General features: G+C 39.0%; 3 protein-coding genes across 3 annotated transcripts; all 3 read right to left on the minus strand.

Moving 5' to 3' along the window:
* Window positions 1-1,075: 1,075 nt before the first annotated feature.
* On the minus strand, window positions 1,076-8,884 carry LOC108706129 (olfactory receptor 4C6). The gene is made up of 3 exons (XM_041581333.1): window positions 8,797-8,884; window positions 7,902-7,971; window positions 1,076-2,054 (listed from the first exon to the last, which is right to left on the minus strand). The coding sequence occupies exons 1-3, from the start codon at window positions 8,882-8,884 to the stop codon at window positions 1,076-1,078; spliced, it is 1,137 nt and encodes a 378-aa protein (XP_041437267.1).
* Window positions 8,885-9,080: 196 nt separating this feature from the next.
* Window positions 9,081-10,907, minus strand: LOC121399770 (olfactory receptor 4C6-like). The gene is made up of 2 exons (XM_041581334.1): window positions 10,861-10,907; window positions 9,081-10,062 (listed from the first exon to the last, which is right to left on the minus strand). The coding sequence occupies exons 1-2, from the start codon at window positions 10,905-10,907 to the stop codon at window positions 9,081-9,083; spliced, it is 1,029 nt and encodes a 342-aa protein (XP_041437268.1).
* A 10,564-nt stretch (window positions 10,908-21,471) lies between these two features.
* Window positions 21,472-22,440, minus strand: LOC108705419 (olfactory receptor 6N2). The gene has a single exon (XM_041581335.1). The coding sequence runs from the start codon at window positions 22,438-22,440 to the stop codon at window positions 21,472-21,474; it is 969 nt and encodes a 322-aa protein (XP_041437269.1).
* Window positions 22,441-22,675: the final 235 nt, after the last annotated feature.

A 22,675-nucleotide genomic window follows, 5' to 3' on the forward strand; every position in this document is an offset into this window, starting at 1 on the left:
CTTATGGCCAGTGCCCTCACTTTATAACCTATAGTTATTCAATAGGAGTGTTTAAACAATATTTGTAGTAACATTCCATATATGGTATGATTAGCTCATCATGTTCTTTTTGAATGTCATTCGCATGGAGCTCTATGGTCCAGTTGAAAGGGTCCCTGGTTCCAACAACATAAACTATATACATTAACTGCGTATGGGGGAAGCCGAATTCTGAAGCTCTGAATCTTACGAATCTACTTAATTTGTGAAACACAATCTTTCATATTATATGAAGAATGGATTTTTGGTGGAAGAAATATAACTGTGTTCATCTAATCATCATCATCATCACCACATGTGAAACATTAAAAACCAAATTTTTTTTTACTGATAATATTCTCTATTGTTCTAATTATTTCAAATGGGAAATTATACATTAATGCTAATTCTCTTGTAAGCCTTGGAAATCAATGTCACTGATATCGATCAAACAGAAGATTTAATGGTCAGGCTATTTGCACATGACAATGTACAATATCAATACAGTATCAATATATTATAAATAGGGATAAGAGGCAGTTGTCCAGGCCCCACCATAAGACCCATTATCCGCTATAACTTTTGTCTGAAGCAAACCCTCAGAAATGGCCAACTCCCTCATGCCCTTCCATCAACTGGAGGAGATCTTATTTCCAATTGATGCTTGCTTGAAAATAAGGAGTGATAAATTTAGTCCTGAAACACTCACGCTCTTCTGGAATTCACAGGCTACTTTTTCTTGCAAATGAGGTCACTGGAACATCATGAAACACCCTGTGAGGTTTTCACCTCCAAAGGCCCAATGAAGATTGTCCCACCAGCGACCCCATCTCCTTCTGATCCTTTTTGATTATCCTTCATTTGGTTCAATGTAATATTTGTGCCACATCTTGGTTGGGAACATAGACACCACAGCCAACACTCTATTCTACCATTATTTTTTTCTTCTTATCCCTGCTCTCATATAGGCTGTCTTAAACAATGGCGACCAAAAACCAGAATAAGATGACACTCAGTGGATTTTGACATCTAAACAGTCCCTCGAGGGTGATCACATTCATAGATTATTTTGTAAATTTGCAATTTGCGTTGCACCAAACATCTGTAACACCCTTAGTCTAATCTCCCTTAGTTTCCAGCCATAGATAAGGGGGTGAAGAATGGGTGCTATTACAAAGGCCTGCACTGACATGAGGATCCTCAGTTCATAGGGCAACACGGTACTTGGAAAACGAGGCAGTAGTATCTCAAAAAGAACATCAGCTACAAAATAGGTTAGAGTTATAAGATGTGGGGTGCAAGTCTGCAAGGCTTTGGCTCTGAAAACCTTAGAGGACTGCATGCACACCCATAGAATCTGAACATAGGAGACCAAGGTAAGTACTGGCATTAAGCACGTAATAGCTGCTGTAATAAGCAACCCAAATACATTGTTGACTGTTGTGTCTATGCAGGAGAGTCTCACCACTGACCAGTTGTCACAGTAGATCTTCTGTATGACTGAGCCACACAGGGGCAGGCGGATGGTCAGTATCAGGTGGATAGTAATGAGGGTGATCACATACAGCCAGGCTGCACCAATCAGCTTGAACACTGTGGCTAACGACATGATGCTTTTGTATCTCAGAGGGTTACAGATGCACACGTACCGGTCAAATGCCATGACAGCTAGAATTGTAACTTCACAGCTTATGAAAGTGTGAATGCTGAACACCTGTATGATACAACCAATGTAGGAAATGACGTGGGTTTTGGAAAGAAGGTTTACAAAGAGAAAAGGGAAAAAAATCAGGCTCCCGTAGAGTCCATTGACACAAAGAAAGGCAACAAAGATGAACATTGGTTCCTGCAAACTCCTGTGTATCACTATGGCGCTGATCACTGCACCGTTGGACACAACAATCATCACAAAACAAAGTAAAACCAAAGCGCTGTAAAAATACTTGACTTCCATTATTTGGCCAAAACTGAGGGTCAGCAGCGAAGGGTGTGAGTATGAGGAATTCTCCATATTGGTACCACTGCAGTGTTGGCTGCTGCATAAAGACGAGAATTAGTCCTATTTATAATGGACAAGAAAAGTATGTTTATTCTTTAATATGAGCGCTAGACACAGCTCACTGATGTTTCTGTTACTACAGAGGAGAGACTCAGGAGTATTATTATGATTTTTCCCGTGTTCACAGTAGTGGGAAATGTTTTGGCGGAAGATGCCTACTTGTTGTTTTATCAATATACCTTTACAGCTTAATTATCCATCAGTTTCGATGAGTAGATTTAGAGGGTGCCATATATAACAAAGGCAAATAATCCTGTTCTACATTACTTTATCTCCATTCAGTGTTCGACTGGGACACCAGGGGCCCACCAAAAAACCTTAGATCAGGGGCCAACTCTCAGTACTATTTTCCTCTCCTCTCTCAACCTCTATTCTCTTCTTTTCTTTCATACTATAATCTATTATTACATCTATTTAGCCTCTTTGTTAAGGAAATAAGGAATTGCCATGAAATAAAGCAAATGTTTAGAAGCAGGAGGGCCCACTGACACCTGGACCCACCGGGAGTTTTCCTGGTATCCCGGTGGGCCAGTCTTACACTGTCTCCATTTAATGGGAAATGCAAGTAATCTATGTACGAAAACTTTCTGGAAGTTTTCCTATCGGGCCATTTGGTGGCAGTTGGAGAAGACATTAGAGTTTAGGAAAAACTACTGTAGGAAGGAAAAAGTAGAAAAGAAGAAGAGTGGAGAATTGTGAGTAGATGGCTACACGTGCAGTCTAAAGGAAGGTAATAAAGACATTGTGAAGGAACAGTAGACTGTAAGGGTTGGAAGTCCCATATCAACATGTATAAATAACAAAACCTGCTGAGTTGTACTTACAGGGAAATGTCTAAGCTGACATAGTTTAATGGAATTTCCTTGTATGTAAACCAATGCACATAGTTAAGGATCTGCTGAAGCTCAAGAAGGTCAAGAAATGACCAACTTAATGTGGCTGTAATTAATTACTCTTCATTACAGACACATTAAGCTGGTCATTTCTGTACTGACACTAGGATACAACCCATATTCAATCTAGTTGTACCCTGTCCAGGCTTCTTGAAGGAGAATATAACACTTGAGGAGGGCCATGAGCAAGTATGTGGCCAGACATCCAAATTGGATAAATAAGGGCACTATTAGAACAAAAGTTTTGGAAACACTTACAGATACAGTGTCTGATGGACAACATGTGGTTTGAAAGTCAAAGAGCCATAAATGTTTGTACTAAGTGTGACTGTCTCTTGTACCAGCAAGAAAGCTATTCCTTTACTAGTTGCTGGAGAAGGAGAGATCCATGCAAACGTTTAGGACCCTTGGGCATTTACTCTAACCCTGACTGCATCAATCAGGAACAATCTGGAACAAATTCACAGAAGAAGTGAGAAAATCAATCCCTAACACAATAATTATACATTGACCACTTAATATCTTCATTCGCAAATACTAGGAGGAAGTTGACAAAATGTGAATGTATCTACAAGCTTTTAGTTCAGCATTCATGGCCATAACCATATTGAGCCCAACCAGTCCCCTCTTTGGTGAGTTTTATTGCCTAGAACATTCCAGATCAGGAAGTAGAAGAGATAACCAAAGGCTAGAGAGGGGTTGTATAATGTTTTGATTAGTTCTGTATGTGTCCCCTCCTGAATTGAATTTTCTGCATTTGGACACAAAACCAGCTCATTTTAGCTCAGATGTTACATTTACAGAAGAACAAAATAAATGTTTAATCTGTTGGAAAATCCCATTTAATCATCAAGGGAAACAACAATTGTAAAAAAATGCTGAAAGGGCAAAATACTCACTGATAGAATCTGTTACTGTGATCCCATGGACTGGCCACAATTTTCTACTTTCCAAGTGGTTTTATAGCCCTGGGCTGAGTTCTTGGCTGAATACTCTGAGATCCAATCATAGTTAATGACCAATGAGAAGACAGAATGGTGCCGCAATGCTATTAATAATGGAATTACACATGGGGAATCTGCTGCAGAAGAATTTAGTATCCAAGGACTCAATTAATGTTACAGATGTGCCTATTATAGGCCATTAGCAGTGGTTTAGGGGAAGGAAAGATGTGAAAGATTTAAGTCTGCCTACAACAAACACATACAAATATGTAGGAAACACCCAACACCTGCACCACAGATACTATTCATTCATTCGTATTCCTAGAATATGCTGTTGGTTCACGGTGGTGCACCCCACACTTACTAGTCACAAACCATTCTACATACTTAACGGTAATACACCAAATTTTATCAGAGGGCTTTGGGGTGCCACCAATTAGATGGTTTCCGTGGATTCAATGGAATTAGGTTCCATATCACCTCTTTCAGTTAAAGGGCATGAATAGAGGAATCACAAGCTTCATAGGGACGTCTCTTTAACTTGAGCACTACTCACATATTCTCAAGCAGGGCACGACAAGGGAACCTGCGTCGGTTGGCTAAACCTGGAATCAAAAACGATCCCAAAAAGAAGGCAAAGTTAACTTGGCACACAAAGTGAAGGCACTTTGCATTTGTTGATAAATAAGGCCTTATACTCTTATTGTAAATCACACAACTCTGGCCCTGGGATAATCTTTATCTGGGCCAACCATTCCAGCACTGTTTATAAGGAGGGTCAAAATTAACCCACATGTCTGACGAGTCAAAAAACCTTGGGAAAAGCCACAGAATCTTGGCTAGACTTGTTATTGATTTGTCTAAAAGAATGGATTAGTCCTATGGGGGAAGTGTGAAACACCACCCAGGATGAAGGGGTTTGAGACTCACAGGGGATAAGCTATAGGGATCAATATACTGATCTCCTGATTAAGGGGCTAACTAGGTGCAATGTCAGTGTCAAGCAGCCCACATGGGCTCACGGGTATTCTGATCACTGCTGCGAGTAGTGGCACCCAAAATGCCCAGTGTGCCATAGCCCCAAGGCCCATGCCACACCTTGGGGTAACATAGGTCCATTAAATTCAACCTGCCTAACTGCCAACTGATCCAGAGAATGGCGGAAATCCCCATCTAAAGTCTCTCCAATTTGAAACATTTAAAATTTACTAAAGGGCGAAGCGACTAACACTGGCAAAAATTCACCAGCGTGACGTCATTTCGGTACTTCGCGGATTTTGTATTGGGCACAAGCGTAACTTCGGTATCGAAAGAGACTCACGCTGGCGCTCATTCATACTCAATCGCCAGATGAAGTTGCTCTCTGGCGAATGGACGTAACTGCACAAATTCACTAAGATGAGGATATTACTGAACTTTAACTCTTGCGCCAGACTTGCCTTTGCCACCTCAGACCAGGTGAAGTGCAATAGAGTAGATAGAAGTTCCTCAAAATTTAGTTGAAAATTTGATAAGTCCCAAAAAACGTTGGCATCTTTTGTTTTTTTCAGGGTGATATGCTGCAAAAGAACATACATTTTTTTGGGGTAACTGGCTTCCCCCCTACATTTCCTAACATATGGCACAAAACTATACACTGGGCTCATGTGTAGGGCAATAAAACAACGTTATTTTATTTTATTAAGCTTCCCTGGACTTGTGTAATGTAATGTTTTTGCTGCAACATATACGCCCATTTAACTTTAACTTCCCGCCGCATGCTAATTAGCCAACGCTAGCGCAACTTAGCTCTGCTTGCGAATTAACGCTAGTGCAACTTCGCCAGCGTTCGTTGCCCTGGTCGCAACTTCGTATGTTCGCATGTTATCGCTGTCTTAGCGAATTTTGGCCTGTTGAAGTGTTGCCCTGCCTGCGAAGCCGTCCCTGGTGAATTTTCGCCACTTAGTAAATTTGCCCCCAAGATGCCCAGTCAGACCAGTCACTGGATCAACTTTGCACAAGTATAGGATCCAAGATCCATAATGCTTCCCGGACCTGGGCCATCACATGTCCTATAGATGCCTTCGCTGTCTTTAAAGGAGAAGAAAAGTTTAAATCGCTAGGGGGTGCCAAGTATTCCACTTCTTTTTCCTTCAATGGCCCCCAGCCAGGTGCAAATACAGTAGAGTTTAAGTTCAGCTTTTCACTCTACTGCTCATTTGCACCCATGCAAGGAAGGAGAAAGCAAATAGAGGATCATTCAGTGGCACTGGCTCAGAAGTAGTAAGGAATAGAATTTAGAAAAACTAATATAGCAGTTCAGTTTGACCAAACTAAATCTATATTTATTAGTAGTATTGTATATCTTCCTTCTCCTTTAAACATTTAACCCCAATAGGATTATTTTGCAACCAATATGGATTCATGTATTTTAGTTAGGATCAATTACAAGGTATTTTTTTTTGGTATAACAGAATAATAAAAAAATAAGGAAACAAAACTGAATGATTTCCTTACAACTGAGATTCAGAGCTTTCTGGATAAGGGATCCCATACCTGTACAATGAGCTAATTTCAGTAATCCTTGCTGAAAAACCAACCAACCTCCCTCAAAGCAATCGATCTGCCAGTACAGCTGATTCAAAGATATTAAGGGATACATGTGCTGTTAATATGAATGAATTTTGTTACAACAGTGCCACCTGCTGGTCAGTTTCCCACCAGTCTGACCACCAAGTAGTCAAGGAAGTTGTCAGGAGAAAGAAAGAGGCTGATGTTCTTCTGCTTAGGAATAAAATTAGAAACCTTTCTCACATCTTTCCTAAGCAGAAGAACATAAGAGCAGCCTCTTTCTTTCTCCTGACAACTTCCTTGACTACTTGGTGGTCAGACTGGTGGGAAACTGACCAGCAGGTGGAGCTGTTGTAACAAAATTCATTCATATTAACAGTACATGTACCACTTAATATCTTGGAATAAAAAGAAAATAAATAATGAATGTACATTGCAAAAGTTCTTAGTTCTCACTTATTGTAAGTGTTTACTTATCCTTTCAGAGAGAGGATAACACAACTTCCCAGCTCTCCCTGTAACAACAGTATTCCTTATTAACATGAAAACTCCTTTCCTCTTATCTGATTGGCGCTCTTGTGTCTGCTGGGAGCATCTACTGGTGAATAAAATATCAATATATTATATACATATATTTATATATAGTGATCATATCCCTCTTAAATATTTCTATATAGTGATCATACCCCCCTTATATATTTATATATAGTGATCATATGCCCCTTATATATTTCTATATAGTGATCATATCCCCTTATATATTTATATATAGTGATCATATCCCCTTATATATTTATATATAGTGATCATATCCCTCTTATATATTTATATATAGTGATCATATCCCCTTATATATTTATACATAGTGATCATATCCCCCTAATATATTTATATATAGTGATCATATCCCCTTATATATTTATATATAGTGATCATATCCCCTTATATATTTATATATAGTGATCATATCCCCCTTATATATTTATATATAGTGATCATATCCCCCTTATATATTTTATATATAGTGATCATATCCCCTTATATATTTATATATAGTGATCATGTCCCCTTATATATTTATATATAGTGATCATGTCCCCTTATATATTTATATATAGTGATCATATCCCCATATGCATGCGCAGATGTGCAAATTCATGGAGAAAGATGCCACCAGACATGGGGTAGATGACAGAGCAAGTACATGCCTGGCGCCCCCCAGCTTTGTGCCCTAGGCACTTGCCTACTCTGCCTACCCCTTGGCCCAGCCCTGATCATATCCCCCCTTAACTGTCTCTTCTCCAGTGTAACCAATCCCAACTTGCGTTTCCCCATAACTGACCCATTCCATTCCCTTTATCAGCTTAGTCGCTCTTCTCTGTACTTTCTCTATACTTCTCTGTACTTTCTTCTCCAGTGTAACCAATCCCAACTTGCCTTTCCTCATAACCAATCTCTTCAATTCCCTTTATCAGCTTGGGCACTTTTCCTTGAACGCTCTCTGGTCCTTAAAAATGAACAAAGGCATTGCAGTAGTTTATTAGGCTTATGGCCAGGGCCCTCACTTTATAACCTATAGTTATTCAATAGGAGTGTTTAAACAATATTTGTAGTAACATTCCATATATGGTATGATTAGCTCATCATGTTCTTTTTGAATGTCATTCTCATGGAGCTCTATGGTCCAGTTGAAAGGATCCCTGGTTCCAACAAAATAAACTATATACATTAACTGCGTATGGGGGAAGCCGAATTCTGAAGCTCTGAATCTTACGAATCTACTTAATTTGTGAAACACAATCTTTCATATTATATGAAGAATGGATTTTTGGTGGAAGAAATATACCAGTGTTTATCTAATCATCATCATCACCACATGTGAAACATTAAAAACCAAAATATTTTTTACTGATAATATTCTCTATTGTTCTAATTATTTCAAATGGGAAATTATACATTAATGCTAATTCTCTTGTAAGCCTTGGAAATCAATGTCACTGATATCGATCAAACAGAATATTTAATGGTCAGGCTATTTGCACATGACAATGTAAAATATCAATACAGTATCAATATATTATAAATAGGGATAAGAGGCAGTTGTCCAGGCCCCACCATAAGACCCATTATCCGCTATAACTTTTGTCTGAAGAAGACCCTCAGAAATGGCCAACTCCCTGATGCCCTTCCATCAACTGGAGGAGATCTTATTTCCAACTGATGCTTGCTTGAAAATAAGGAGTGATAAATTTAGTCCTGAAACACTCACGCTCTTTTGGAATTCACAGGCTACTTTTCTTGCAAATGAGGTCACTGGAACATCATGAAACACCCTGTGAGGTTTTCACCTCCAAAGGCCCAATGAAGATTGTCCCACCAGCGACCCCATCTCCTTCTGATCCTCTTTGATTATCCTTCATTGGGTTCAATGTAATATTTGTGCCACATCTTGGTTGAGAACATAGACACCACAGCCAACACTCTATTCTACCATTATTTTTGTCTTCTTATCCCTGCTCTCATATAGGCTGTCTTAAACAATGGCGACCAAAAACCAGAATAAGATGACACTCAGTGGATTTTGACATCTAAACAGTCCCTCGAGGGTGATCACATTCATAGATTATTTTGTAAATTTGCAATTTGTTTTGCACCAAACATCTGTAACACCCTTAGTCTAATCTCCCTTAGTTTCCAGCCATAGATAAGGGGGTGAAGAATGGGTGCTATTACAAAGGCCTGCACTGACATGAGGATCCTCAGTTCATAGGGCAACACGGTACTTGGAAAACGAGGCAGTAGTATCTCAAAAAGAACATCAGCTACAAAATAGGTTAGAGTTATAAGATGTGGGGTGCAAGTCTGCAAGGCTTTGGCTCTGAAAACCTTAGAGGACTGCATGCACACCCATAGAATCTGAACATAGGAGACCAAGGTAAGTACCGGCATTAAGCACATAATAGCTGCTGTAATAAGCAACCCAAATACATTGTTGACTGTTGTGTCTATGCAGGAGAGTCTCACCACTGACCAGTTGTCACAGTAGATCTTCTGTATGACTGAGCCACACAGGGGCAGGCGGATGGTCAGTATCAGGTGGATAGTAATGAGGAAGATCACATACAGCCAGGCTGCACCAATCAGCTTGAACACTGTGGCTAACGACATGATGCTTTTGTATCTCAGAGGGTTACAGATGCACACGTACCGGTCAAATGCCATGACAGCTAGAATTGTAACCTCACAGCTTATGAAAGTGTGAATGCCGAACACCTGTATGATACAACCAATGTAGGAAATGACGTGGGTTTTGGAAAGAAGGTTTACAAAGAGAAAAGGGAAAAAAATCAGGCTCCCGTAGAGTCCATTGACACAAAGAAAGGCAACGAAGATGAACATTGGTTCCTGCAAACTCCTGTGTATCACTATGGCGCTGATCACTGCACCGTTGGACACAACAATCATCACAAAACAAAGTAAAACCAAAGCGCTGTAAAAATACTTGACTTCCATTATTTGGCCAAAACTGAGGGTCAGCAGCGAAGGGTGTGAGTATGAGGAATTCTCCATATTGGTACCACTGCAGTGTTGGCTGCTGCTTAAAGACGAGAATAAGCATTAGTCCTATTTATAATGGACAAGAAAAGTATGTTTATTCTTTAATATGAGCGCTAGACACAGCTCACTGATGTTTCTGTTACTACAGAGGAGAGACTCAGGAGAATTATTATTATTTCTCCCGTGTTTACAGTAGTGGGAAATGTATTGGCGGAAGATGCCTACTTGTTGTTTTATCAATATACCTTTACAGCTTAATTATCCATCAGTTTAGATGAGTAGATTTAGAGGGTGCCATATATAACAAAGGCAAATAATCCTGTTCTACATTACTTTATCTCCATTCAGTGTTGGACTGGGACACCAGGGGCCCACCAAAAAACCTTAGATCAGGGGCCAACTCTCAGTACTATTTTCCTCTCCTCTCTCAACCTCTATTCTCTTCTTTTCTTTCATACTATAATCTATTATTACATCTATTTAGCCTCTTTGTTAAGGAAATAAAGAATTGCCATGAAATAAAGCAAATGTTTAGAAGCAAAAGGCCCACTGACACCTGGACCCACCGGGAGTTTTCCTGGTATCCCGGTGGGCCGGTCTTACACTGTCTCCATTTAATGGGAAAAATATGTAATCTATGTATGAAAAACTTTGTACGAAAACTTTTTTTCCTTGTATGTAAACCAATGTACATAGTTAAGGATCTGCTGAAGCTCAAGAAGGTCAAGAAATGACCAACTTAATGTGGCTGTAATTAATTACTCTTCATTACAGACACATTAAGGTGGTCATTTCTGTACTGACACTAGGATACAAGCCATATTCAATCTAGTTGTACCCTGTCCAGGCTTCTTGAAGGAGAATATAACACTTGAGGAGGGCCATGAGCAAGGATGTGGCCAGACATCCAAATTGGATAAATAAGGGCACTAATAGAACAAAAGTTTTGGAACCACTTACAGATGCAGTGTCTGATGGACAACATGTGGTTTGAAAGTCTAAGAGCCATAAATGTTTGTACTTATTGTGGCTGTCTCTTGTATCAGCAAGAAAGCTATTCCTTTACTAGTTGCTGGAGAATGAGAGATCCATGCAAACGTTTAGGACCCTTGGGCATTTACTCTAACCCTGACTGCATCAATCAGGAACAAATTCACAGAAGAAGTGGAAAAATCAATCCCTAACACAATAATTATACATTGACCACTTAATATCTTCATACGCAAATACTAGGAGGAAGTTGACAAAATGTGAATGTATCTACAAGTGTATGTCTTCATATACAAGCTTTTAGTTCAGCATTCATGGCCATAACCATATTGAGCCCAACCAGTCCCCTCTTTGGTGAGTTTTATTGCCTAGAACATTCCAGATCAGGAAGTAGAAGAGATAACCAAAGGCTAGAGAGGGGTTGTATAATGTTTTGATTAGTTCTGTATGTGTCCCCTCCTGAATTGAATTTTCTGCATTTATAGATACAAAACCAGCTCATTTTAGCTCAGATGTTACAGTTACAGAAGAACAAAATAAATGTTTAATCTGTTGGAAAATCCCATTTGATCGTCAAGGGAAACAGTAATTGTAAAAAAGAAATGCTGAAAGGGCAAAATACTCACTGATAGAATCTGTTACTGTGATCCCATGGACTGGTCACAATTTCTTCTACTTTCCAAGTGGTTTTATAGCCCTGGGCTGAGTTCTCGGCTGAATACTCTGAGATCCAATCAGAAGACAGAATGGTGCCGCAATGCTATTAATAATGGAATTACACATGGGGAATCTGCTGCAGAAGAATTTAGTATCCAAGGACTCAATTAATGTTACAGATGTGCCTATTATAGGCTATTAGCAGTGGTTTAAGGGAAGGAAAGATATGACATTTGCCTTGGGACCCCAGTATCAGCACTCTCTTGGGAGGAATAATACAAATATCAATTGTTACACATTTTGAATGTATACTTAAGAAATTGTAGGTCATCACATTAGATGTGTTCTAGGTTGGGCACAATAACAGTGCAGTTACAGGAATTTAACTGAGAATTTAACCTTCACCTGTGTCAAAACAAGTGCAACTGTCACACATGTGGCAGCTGGAAGCTTGATCTCAGGTGGAAAAGCATATGTACAAATGGTCGATGGTGCAACACAAATGGAAATACGGTGCATCTGTGCAAGCTCTTTCTTACATAATATAAATGTATTTCTACAGCTGACCACTTCTTGTTTTTCATCATATTATGGATCGGAATTGCAGAGGTTTACAGGTGGCCACTGATTTAAATTATTACAGGGTTGAACTAGGCCAGTAGGATGCTGGGAAAAAACCTAGTGGGTCTTGGCACTTGTGGGTCCCGCCAACCCAAACCCACTCCCTGGCATCTCCGCTGAAAACTGTGGGTGCTCTCTGCGCTCCCCCTGACCTTCAACCTGGTCCTGGCCGCACAGTGGGGGAGGCTCCTTGATCAGTCAAGGGTGCAGAGGCCCCTGAGATGGCAGCCTTGGTGGGCCTTGGACCCCCATTCTGACCCTGGCTGAGGGTTAAAACTGAGGGTTAGAGCTGAAAGTTAGTACTAAGGGTTAGAACTAAGGAATGAAGCTTTTGAAATAATTATGGAGAAAGCTCAGAGAACTCTGAAAAAATAGCACACTGGGCAGAATATGGCAGTAGTAGTTATGTACAGTATATGCAGATATCCAGAGTATGTAATATTATCGACTACAGTAGGTATGGGACCTGTTATCCAGAATGCTTGGTTTTTCTGGATAAACACAATAGGCTGGTTTTGCTTCCAATAAAAATTAATTATATCTTAGTTGGGATCAAGTACAAGCTACTGTTTTTTCTGTAAAGGTTGTGGACAAAACAGGCTCAAAACCGCAGAAGCTTTGCTGCAAGGTTTATTTAACACAACATGTTTCGAGCATTGTGGCTCTTTATCAAGTGTTCACAGGTGCACATCATACAAAAGACTTTAAAGACATTTGACTCCTCCCCTCCACCGTGATAGTCTTTGGCTTGATTGTGATTGGCTTCTAAGTGGGACAGAAGCAGTGGCGCAGGCAAGTAATGTTGTAATTGGTATCAACTTATATTATTTCAAGCTACTGTTTTATTATTAAAGTGAAAAAGGAAATAATTTTTAAACATTTGTAGTATATGAATAAAACAGGTTCTAGAGGAGACAGCCTTTTCTGTAATTCTGTGCTTTCTGAATAATGGGTGTCCAATATAACGGATCCGATAACTGTACTCATAGTTTAAAGTTAACTTTTAAGCATGGCTTAGCTTTGACTTTAAATGCTATTCAACAAGTATCAAGCTTATTATATACTAACCTTCTCCCCAACAACTAGCTTTATGTAGCCAATCACTGGCTTTCCCTATGAATTAGAGGCCCTAGCATCAAGTTTCAAAGACACTAGGCTTTCGCATGGTGTCTACCTTCCCCATAGAGCTTACAATCTAATCTGCATGGTACAACCTCCACCTGATAAATCAGCACAGCTAGTCATAAAAACAGCAGCCAATCAGATATTAGCTCTTAAACATCATATTTTTAATCATCCTATGGGACAGGAGCAAACCAAGCAAGTGTTATGTGATGTCATCCCCACCTCCAGGTACCAATGAGATCAATCCCACATAAAGGGAGAAGTGGAAGGAAAAGACCTTGTCTTCAAGCTCAGGGTCCTTTGAATGAATTTCTTTAGCACATTTGTACATTATAGATTTATCAAACTTATACTTCTGCAGAATGCTCCTAGGGGGTTTTGGATAAGGGATTTTTCTGTAATTTCATAACTTCATACCTAAAAAAATCATGTAAATATTAAATAAACCCAATAGGACTGGATTATAATGGAGTTTTAGGAAGATGGCCTTCCCGTAATTCAGAGCTTTCTGGATAACGGGTTTCTGGATAATGGATCACATAACACTTTTCTCCTGCAGGGTCAGGAAGGCCCCATATCTGTATAAGAGGTCCTACAGAGGCAAATTCCCTGCTAGCAAGTTATACAGTGTGCCATTAATATAATATATACATCATATGTTGCAGTAATTACAGGCTGCGGGCCTTCAAGTCAATCAGGGAAAAATAACTTGAGGTCTACATTTTAGATTGCAAGCTCTGTTAAGCAGGACCCGCTTTGTCTCTTGTATTGGCTATTGGCTGTATGTTTGCATCTAATCTGTGTTTTCATTGTATAAACCCTTCTACAGTTGGTGCTTTATAAATGTATTATTATTATTATTATAATTATTATAAATAATAATAATAATAATAATAATAATAATATAATAATAAAAAAAGTAAAAAATGAATTTCTTCAGCATATTGGCCAACATATCCATAATCCATAGCTTAGTCATTATTAAACTTCATATAAAGAGATTTGTCCTTTTATTTTTGTAAAGTACTGCAATGATTGTGCCTATCAGTCTCAGGAATTTTTTATTCCCAGATTATACCCAATGTGATGCAGCTCCCGGCCTCTCTAATTTAATAACCAGGCACTTCTAATGATATTAAACTGTACGCTAAGTTATTAGGATAGAAGATATAATTGCTTAATTTAAGTACAAGGATTTCACTCATAAACTGGCTGGTTATAACCCTCATTTACTGTCTCTTCTGCTGTAAATATGACAGACCGTGTCTTCTAAATGATAAATAATTCTGTAATTACCGCATTCAGACAGATGTGTGTTATTATTTAATCAGCTTTAAGACTTCAAGTTCAGTGTGAGGACAATATTACAGCAGCAGCGCAGTTAATAGATCAGAACTTATTCTTTTCTGGTTTGTGAATGATTAGAGACGTCACTAATTGCTGATTAAGACCAACATTAATGATGCTTTTCTTTTCTTTTGTATTTACAAGTAAACAGCTCTAATGAGTTTGCTGAATGTGCAAAATGGTTGTTATGTTTAAAATGTGAATCATTAACAATTGCTTCATTCAGACGTATTAACTAATTGCTGGGGATGGTTAATTGTCTGAATGTACAGCAATACCCCCTGGTATGGGACCCTGAGGATAAAGGTGTCATTTACTGCCTGGCACAAACTAATTAACCCACTGGGTCCTTGTGTCACACATGCTACTGTAATCAACCACTTAATTGTTCTGCTAATTAGCTCTAAATCATGCCATGAAAAGTTCTCTTGGAAAGTGCTCATAATACGCAAAGGTTTCCCATGTGGGACATTAGCAGTCTGAGTAAGAGGCTTGTTATGTTGGGAAGCATTTACTGTATCTCTAATTAGGATCATCATGGGAGAACTATGGCAATATACTGAGCTACAGGTCTGAATGTATCTATCTACCTGTATCTACATGTTCCCTCTAAATGCATCAGAATTGGAGCACATTGCTAGAGATTTAATACATTTTAAAAAATCATTTAATTGTAATAAAGTTGCATATTAACTAATAATACAGGCATCCATTATCCAGAAAGCTCCGAATTATGAAAATATTATCCACATTTCTAAAAATGAAATAATAAAACAGTGGGGGTCATTTATAAAGTTCGCGCAACGCATATTTTTTCGCAAATGGTTGTATTTCCCGTGTTTTTTCCATGAACGCTAATATATTGCACTGCTCTGCCTGTCTTTCCGGTTTTTGCGAATTCGCGCTGTGAATACATTTTCGCAAACGGCTCGCAAATGAGATGGGAGTTTGCGCGAGCGCACCCAATGTGCGAGGTTGTTGTGCGCGAAAATAGCATTGATAGTAACATAAATTCGCAAAACTGTTTTGCGAATATTTTCTCCGCCACCAAAGTTGCAAAGTGTGAACATAAATATTCGCAATTTGCGAATTTTTGACATATTAAAAAGCTCTTATAGATATTCGCATTGTGAAAAAAAAAATCGCAATTCTGTTGCACCACACTTATTCAGCTGTATAAATACAACCATGCGCAGGGCAAATATATTCACTTTGCGAATCAATCTGCCTTGAGCAAAGTTTATAAATGACCCCCAGTGTCTTGTACTGGAGCCAATCTAAGATATAATTAACCCTTATTGGAAGCAAAACCAACCTATTGGGTTTATTTCATGTTTACATGATTTTCTAGTAGGTATGAAGATCCAAATTACGGAAAGATCTGTTATTCAGAAAACCCCAGGTCCCGAGCATTCTGAATAACTGGTCCCATATCTGTAATGAGACAAATTGGCCTAAGAGTTATGATTCAATAAAATGCTACAGTGACCTTTCTTGAAACTCATTGGGGCAGACGGAGCTGGGGGGATGCAGAGGATCCAGGAGATGGATATATTTATTCATATTTAACTAGAGTGTATGTATTTTGACTAGTACATAAGGAAAATTGATGGAAATTAGCTCAACTACCCAACCCAATACTTGCATGTATGACCACTATAAAGGCATGGATTAGGGTTATACTGGGATAAAGGACATATAATATGGTTGATATGAATGTACCATTAAATCCTGTCCTGTTTACACATACAGTATTAAGTAAGTTGACTTCATCTCGGGAACACAGTTCCTATTACAAAATGTGGATTCAGGGGTTTAGTGAATCCCATGGATGTCGCCTGTTTCTTAATATAACTCAACCATGGGACATAAATAACTATTCCTGCCTTTGTTTACATGAGTTCTGTGCATGTATGACCACCTTAAAGGCATGAACTAGGGTTATGAAGAGGTCAAAACTCAATAAAAGGGTAATACTGGGATAAAGGACATGATGGTTGATATGAATTCCCAATTAAGTCATATCCTGTTTACTATAACAAACAAGGGAAAGTTGTGCTCACCACTAATTTTTAAAAACCATTAGGCGGGGGTGCAATGAGGCTGTGACCACAAAATACATATAGTCAACTACAAGAGTCCTCTGCACTCAACCCATTATCAATATATTTAAGACAGCGACATTTTGTGCATACTGCTACTGAAAAATGCCTTCCCCTTTAAACAAAACAGGGATTGTTTGTCCATATATTACAATATATTTAAGCTGAACAACTATGTCACAGTCATCCCATATCTGGCCAGTCCTACGCTTAATTTTCATCTGATTCATTAAGAATTCAATTGCTTAATTATACATTTTACAAAGGGACTAAGTTTTACCTGCAACTTACTTGCTGCTTTCAAAGTAAAACTCCCAAACTTGGCTGCCCTTTTATTAGACACCAGTGGGATCACCTGACTATAGCTGGGAAGGGTGGGAGCTACAACATGGAGCTGGTCACTGCTCTCTGTCTTAAATATATTGATAATGGGTTGAGTGCAGAGGATCTTGTAGTTGACTATATGTATTTTGTGGTCACACCCTCATTGAACCACCGCCTAATGGTTTTAAAAATTAGTGGTGAGCACAACTTTCCCTTGTTTGTTATAGTTTATACAGGAGCAGTGACCAGCTCCATGTTGTAGCTCCCACCCTTCCCAACTATAGTCAGGTGATCCCACTGGTGTCTAATAAAAGGGCAGCCAAGTTTGGGAGGTTTACTTTGAAAGCAGCAAGTAAGTTGCAGGTAAAACTAAGTCCCTGTGTAAAATGTATAATGAAGCAATAGAATTCTTAATGAATCAGATGAAAATTGAGCGTAGGACTGGCCAGATATGGGATGAGTGTGACGTAGTTGTTCAGCTTAAATATATTGCAATATATGGACAAACAATCCCTGTTTTGTTTAAAGGGTAAGGCATTTTTCAGTAGCAGTAGCACAAAATGTCTCTGTCTTAAATATATTGATAATGGGTTGAGTGCAGAGGAATCTTGTATCTGACTATCCTGTTTACACAAACAGTATAAAGTAAGTTGGCTTCATTTCAGGAATACAGTTACAAAATGATTCATGGGTTTAATCAATCCTATGGATGTCCCCTGTCTTTTGATACATCTCAACCATGGGGTATGAAAGACTACATTGTCCTTTTTTACATGAGCTCTGGTAAGGGGAACTAAACTTCCCAATGATTCAAGTAGAATTTGGATATGTGTGTTTATAATAATAAGTGTTTACTGAATTGAATATGTCAGGGTACGATAAAGTGATCACACCTTCTATCTCTCAAGTGACATTTTCATGCACTCATGTATCAACCGCTTAGTTTACCGCTCAGAAGTATTTGTGTAGCAGTCCTAGTATCAACCTCAAGAGTACAAATGTTTTAGTTTAGGTTGGGTCTCACCATTTCCATGTTGGACACAAAGTATCATTGTGTAGACATTAATATCACTGATATGTGACTTACTGGTCCCTTCTCACTCTTACAGATAAATAAACTATGTAAAGTGTATTCTAGCACATTTATTCTGCAGTATGTGTCTGTCCCCCTACAGATCTTCAGGCAAAAAGTCAAGAGTCAAGAAGGAGTTTATTGTCATTTCATCCATATACATTTGTACAGTACAGAGTGAAACAAAACAACGTTCCTCCAGGACCATGGTGCTACACAACACAACATAGATGTACCGAACAACAGACAAAAAGTGCAAAAATATGCAACTCCTGCAAGACAGGTCAGTGCAGGGACAGGACAATACATCGCACACTCAGCAGATGTAATATGTTAAGTAAATAATGCTAAACATCAGACATGATGGTGTATCATTGTGATATGACAGTAGCAAGAACATATTAAAGAACATGATAAAGTGCAGATGTGCTCATAGAGATCAATTGTATCCAATGGCTATTTATTTATACAATGGAGTACAGTGGCTGTGTAACGTTGTGGTATATAGTAAGGTCAGATGGAGTGTGAGTGTGTGAGAGATCTGTCCTGTCCCTGAGAATTCAGGAGCCTTATGGCTTGGGGGAAGAAACTGTTACACAGTCTGGTAGTGAGGGCCCTAATGCTTTGGTACCTTTTTCCAGATGGCAGGAGTGTGAACAGTGAGTGTGAGGGGTTTGTTGGATCAGCCACAATGCTGGTGGCTTTACGGATGCAGCGAGTGGTGTAAATGTCTGTGATGGAAGGAAGAGAGACACCTATGATCTTCTCTGCTGTCTTCACTATCCTCTGAAGGGTCTTGCGCTCCATGACAGTGCAGACAGTGATACAACTGCTCAGGATGCTCTCGATAGTCCCTCTGTAGAAGGTTTTGAGTATGGATGGTGGGAGATGCGATTTCCTCAGCTTGCTCAGGAAATCCCTGCGCAATATATACCAATTTACCCAATTAAGTATACAACACTTCCATCCCCAGATCATCTATCCTAAATTTGGTTGAAGGAAAATGTTGGCCTTATGATTAGCTCATACGACCCAGGGAATGAATGATCGGATGACTGGCCATGAAGGTCCAGATCTTGCCTTCAATGTCACATTAAAGACTGAATTATGAAAAAAGAATCATCTCCATTCAGTCAATGACTGTAATTGATATATATATATACTGTATCTACCAGTTATACCAGCTACTCATCCTATTTTTAAGAACTGTATTTATTGGAGTTTTGCAATTACAAAAGAAAGATAAAGAAATAAAACTAAAGAAAAGAAAGTGCCCACGATTCTCCAGTACATAGAAAGGTACAGTCCAGTTCACATACATGTGGTTAGAACAGGTCAAGTGCAATCTTGTTTATAGAAAAACCCACAATAGTATGCTATATTGTTACATTTTGTAAATTCTTAACATTACCCTTAATAAGATGAATTGTTCCTAACAAGTGCTGTTCCTGTCAATGCCTGGAGGAAGGGGGAAGAGTCTTCCTATTAAGTAAAATAGAGTGAGGGCTCCTAAATCACTTCAGTCTTGGGTCAGTTTTATTAGTTCTTTCATCCAAATAGACCACATTTTTTCAAATTTCTGCCCCTCTTATAATATGTTATTCTATATAAGGGGGCATAGTGATTGGATAATTTCAATCATTGATGGTTTGAAGGAGGTGGAATGACCATCTCATAACTATTAACCATTAAACCTGTATGAATAAGAAAGTTGAGGTGTTTTGCAGCAGTAGAGGATGCAGTGTACCCTATTTAATTAAGTAGTAATATTAATGGGTCCAGAGGAATGATAAGGGCCAAGGTTTGGCTTATCTCTTCTGTTACTTGTTTCCAAAAGTGCTGAATTGCCATGCCACATGGAAACATTTTGCTGGAGAATGACCACACTTTGAGCAGATCTCAGGTATGGTGGGATTTATTTAATGTAGCCTGTGAGCTACTCATCTTAAATAATGTTACCTAATGTTGAGTATACCAAGGTTTAGATAGATCTCTTTGAAGTGCTGTAACTTAAAGTATTGTTTTATTGACTTTAAACCAAAAATAGGAACAATATAAACAGTTAAAAGAAAAAAAATGGGAAATAACTTATCAAAGTTTTAAGCCAAATTACCTGCTACATATATACAGTGCGTTAATATGTAAAACAATGGATTAGGCTTTCATAACATACAGTTCTGCAAATTACTAAACTGGGGATACTGTACTTTTTTTCCTTTTAATATTTTCGTTTGTGACAGTAGTATTGAAGATACCTGTAACCTTCATTAGTTCTGGTACCAATAACATCATGTGATCTGCACATATGGATATTGGTACATGTTTAGTGCTTTGCTGATACTAATCTACACATATATTATGGATATCAGTCAGTTTGGGGATCAGACAGGTTTAAAAATGTCATCTTCTGATGCACCATGTTGGGCAGTTGATGATGCAACCACAGATGACGAAGTGGAGAGGAGCTGTGGCTTCTCTTTATTTCATGCTCTTCTGATTATCTGGACTGTTTGTCTGAATACTCAGAACAGTAGAAAGTTGACCATACTGTGTGTGGCCCCCTCATCCACTCTCTGACTGTTCAGCCAATGAGCCAATTGGTCTGAGACCCTACATGATCAGCCCATGTATGACCTCCTTTAGATAATGTTTGTGGGGCAGGGATGTTGACCAAGGCCTCAAGATTTTAAAAACTTTGGCTGTCAAATAAGGTTGGTGATCATACATATATTGATCAATGGCATATATCATATTCCACCATTGCCCCTATTGAGGCTTAAAATTGATTTATAGATTTGTGGACCATGAAATGTTCGAGGTTTATCATTGGGGTAAGGTTGGGTGTGGTCTACAGTGTTGCCCATTTCTTTTTAATTAGAAATATCGGTAGTTATGTGATCTTAGCATATGATTTTCCTTCCAACATGACAATATTTTACCAAGCCAACCATCCATTCATTGGGTTGCTTGAGGCAGTCGTTTGATTGACCTGGCTTTCCTTACACAAGCCCAATACACTCATCAGCTGACTAGATATTAATTTTTGAAGAATCAGCTCTGAAGCAATTTCATCACATTCAAAACTATCAGTTAGGGGGTACTAAACATCAATGGCTGGCCAATGACCAGTCATTCTTTGTCTAAAGGCATCATCAGCAAATCATATTGGATTCTCAGTCTGTCTACCTTCATCTACACAACCCTTCTATATTCATTGTTCCTGCACTTTCCCATGTCTTTCTACCTGCGAAATTGTCTTTGGGTAAAAGATCTTGCCTATTTTGACTCTTATTTCCCTCATTTTCAGACCATACATTAGGGGGTTTAGAAGAGGGGCAAAGACAAAGGCTTGCACTGATATGATAATCTTCAGTTGATATGGCATGGCATTAACAGGGAAACGAAGCAGAAGTATCTCACAGAGAATATCTGCTCCAAAGTAGTTGAGAGATATAAGGTGGGGGGTGCAGGTCTGCAAGGCTTTTGCTCTGACATTTTTAGAGGACTTCATGCACACAATTAGAATCTTCATATATGAGATACCAATGCACCCTGCGAGCAAAACAGTGACTGATGTTATAAGTAGGCCAAATATGTTATTCAGGGTGGTGTCTATGCAGGAGAGTGTCACCACTGACCAGTTGTCACAGTAAATCTTCTGTATGACTGAGCTGCACAAGGGCAGGCGGATGGTCAGTATCACGTGGATAGAAATTAGGATGATAATGTACAACCAGGCTGCACCAATGAGCTTGAACATGGTGCTAAAGGTCATTAAGCTGTTGTATCTCAGAGGGTTACAGATGCACAGGTACCGGTCAAATGCCATGGCAGCCAGGACGCCTATTTCACCCCCAATATACGTATGGATACCAAATATCTGAATTAAACAGCCAATGTAGGAAATTGTTTGGGTTTGGGAAACAAGGTTAACAAAGAGAGCAGGAAAAAAGCAAATACTACCATAGAGTCCATTGATGCACAGAGCAGCAATAAAGATGTACATTGGCTCATGCAAAGTCCTGTGTAAGGCGATGGTGGTGATCACGGTGCTACTGGACACAGCGATCATTAGGAAAAGGAGAAGAACAATGGTGCCATAGAGATACTTTAGTGCTGTCAGTAGTCCAAAGCTGAGTTCCAGCACTGACGGGTGTGAGTATGTTGAATTGGGCATCATTATTCTCGGGCTGTAATACTGGACCCTACAAAGGCAAGTCAGGGGAACCATGTTATATTGCTATTGTTATGCTTTAATGAACCCACATGCACAAATAGTTTTACATGTCTTTACATTGTATATCTTTTACTAGTTTGAAATAATCAGCAGGTAAAGTTTCCAGGGTCAGACTGGGCCAGGTGTCAAATCCTACCCATGTGCTGCCCCTACTGTCTCAACGACATGTTGTACCCGA

The sequence above is a fragment of the Xenopus laevis genome, chromosome 2L (genome assembly GCF_017654675.1).
Source record: "Xenopus laevis strain J_2021 chromosome 2L, Xenopus_laevis_v10.1, whole genome shotgun sequence".
Classification (NCBI taxonomy): domain Eukaryota; kingdom Metazoa; phylum Chordata; class Amphibia; order Anura; family Pipidae; genus Xenopus; species Xenopus laevis.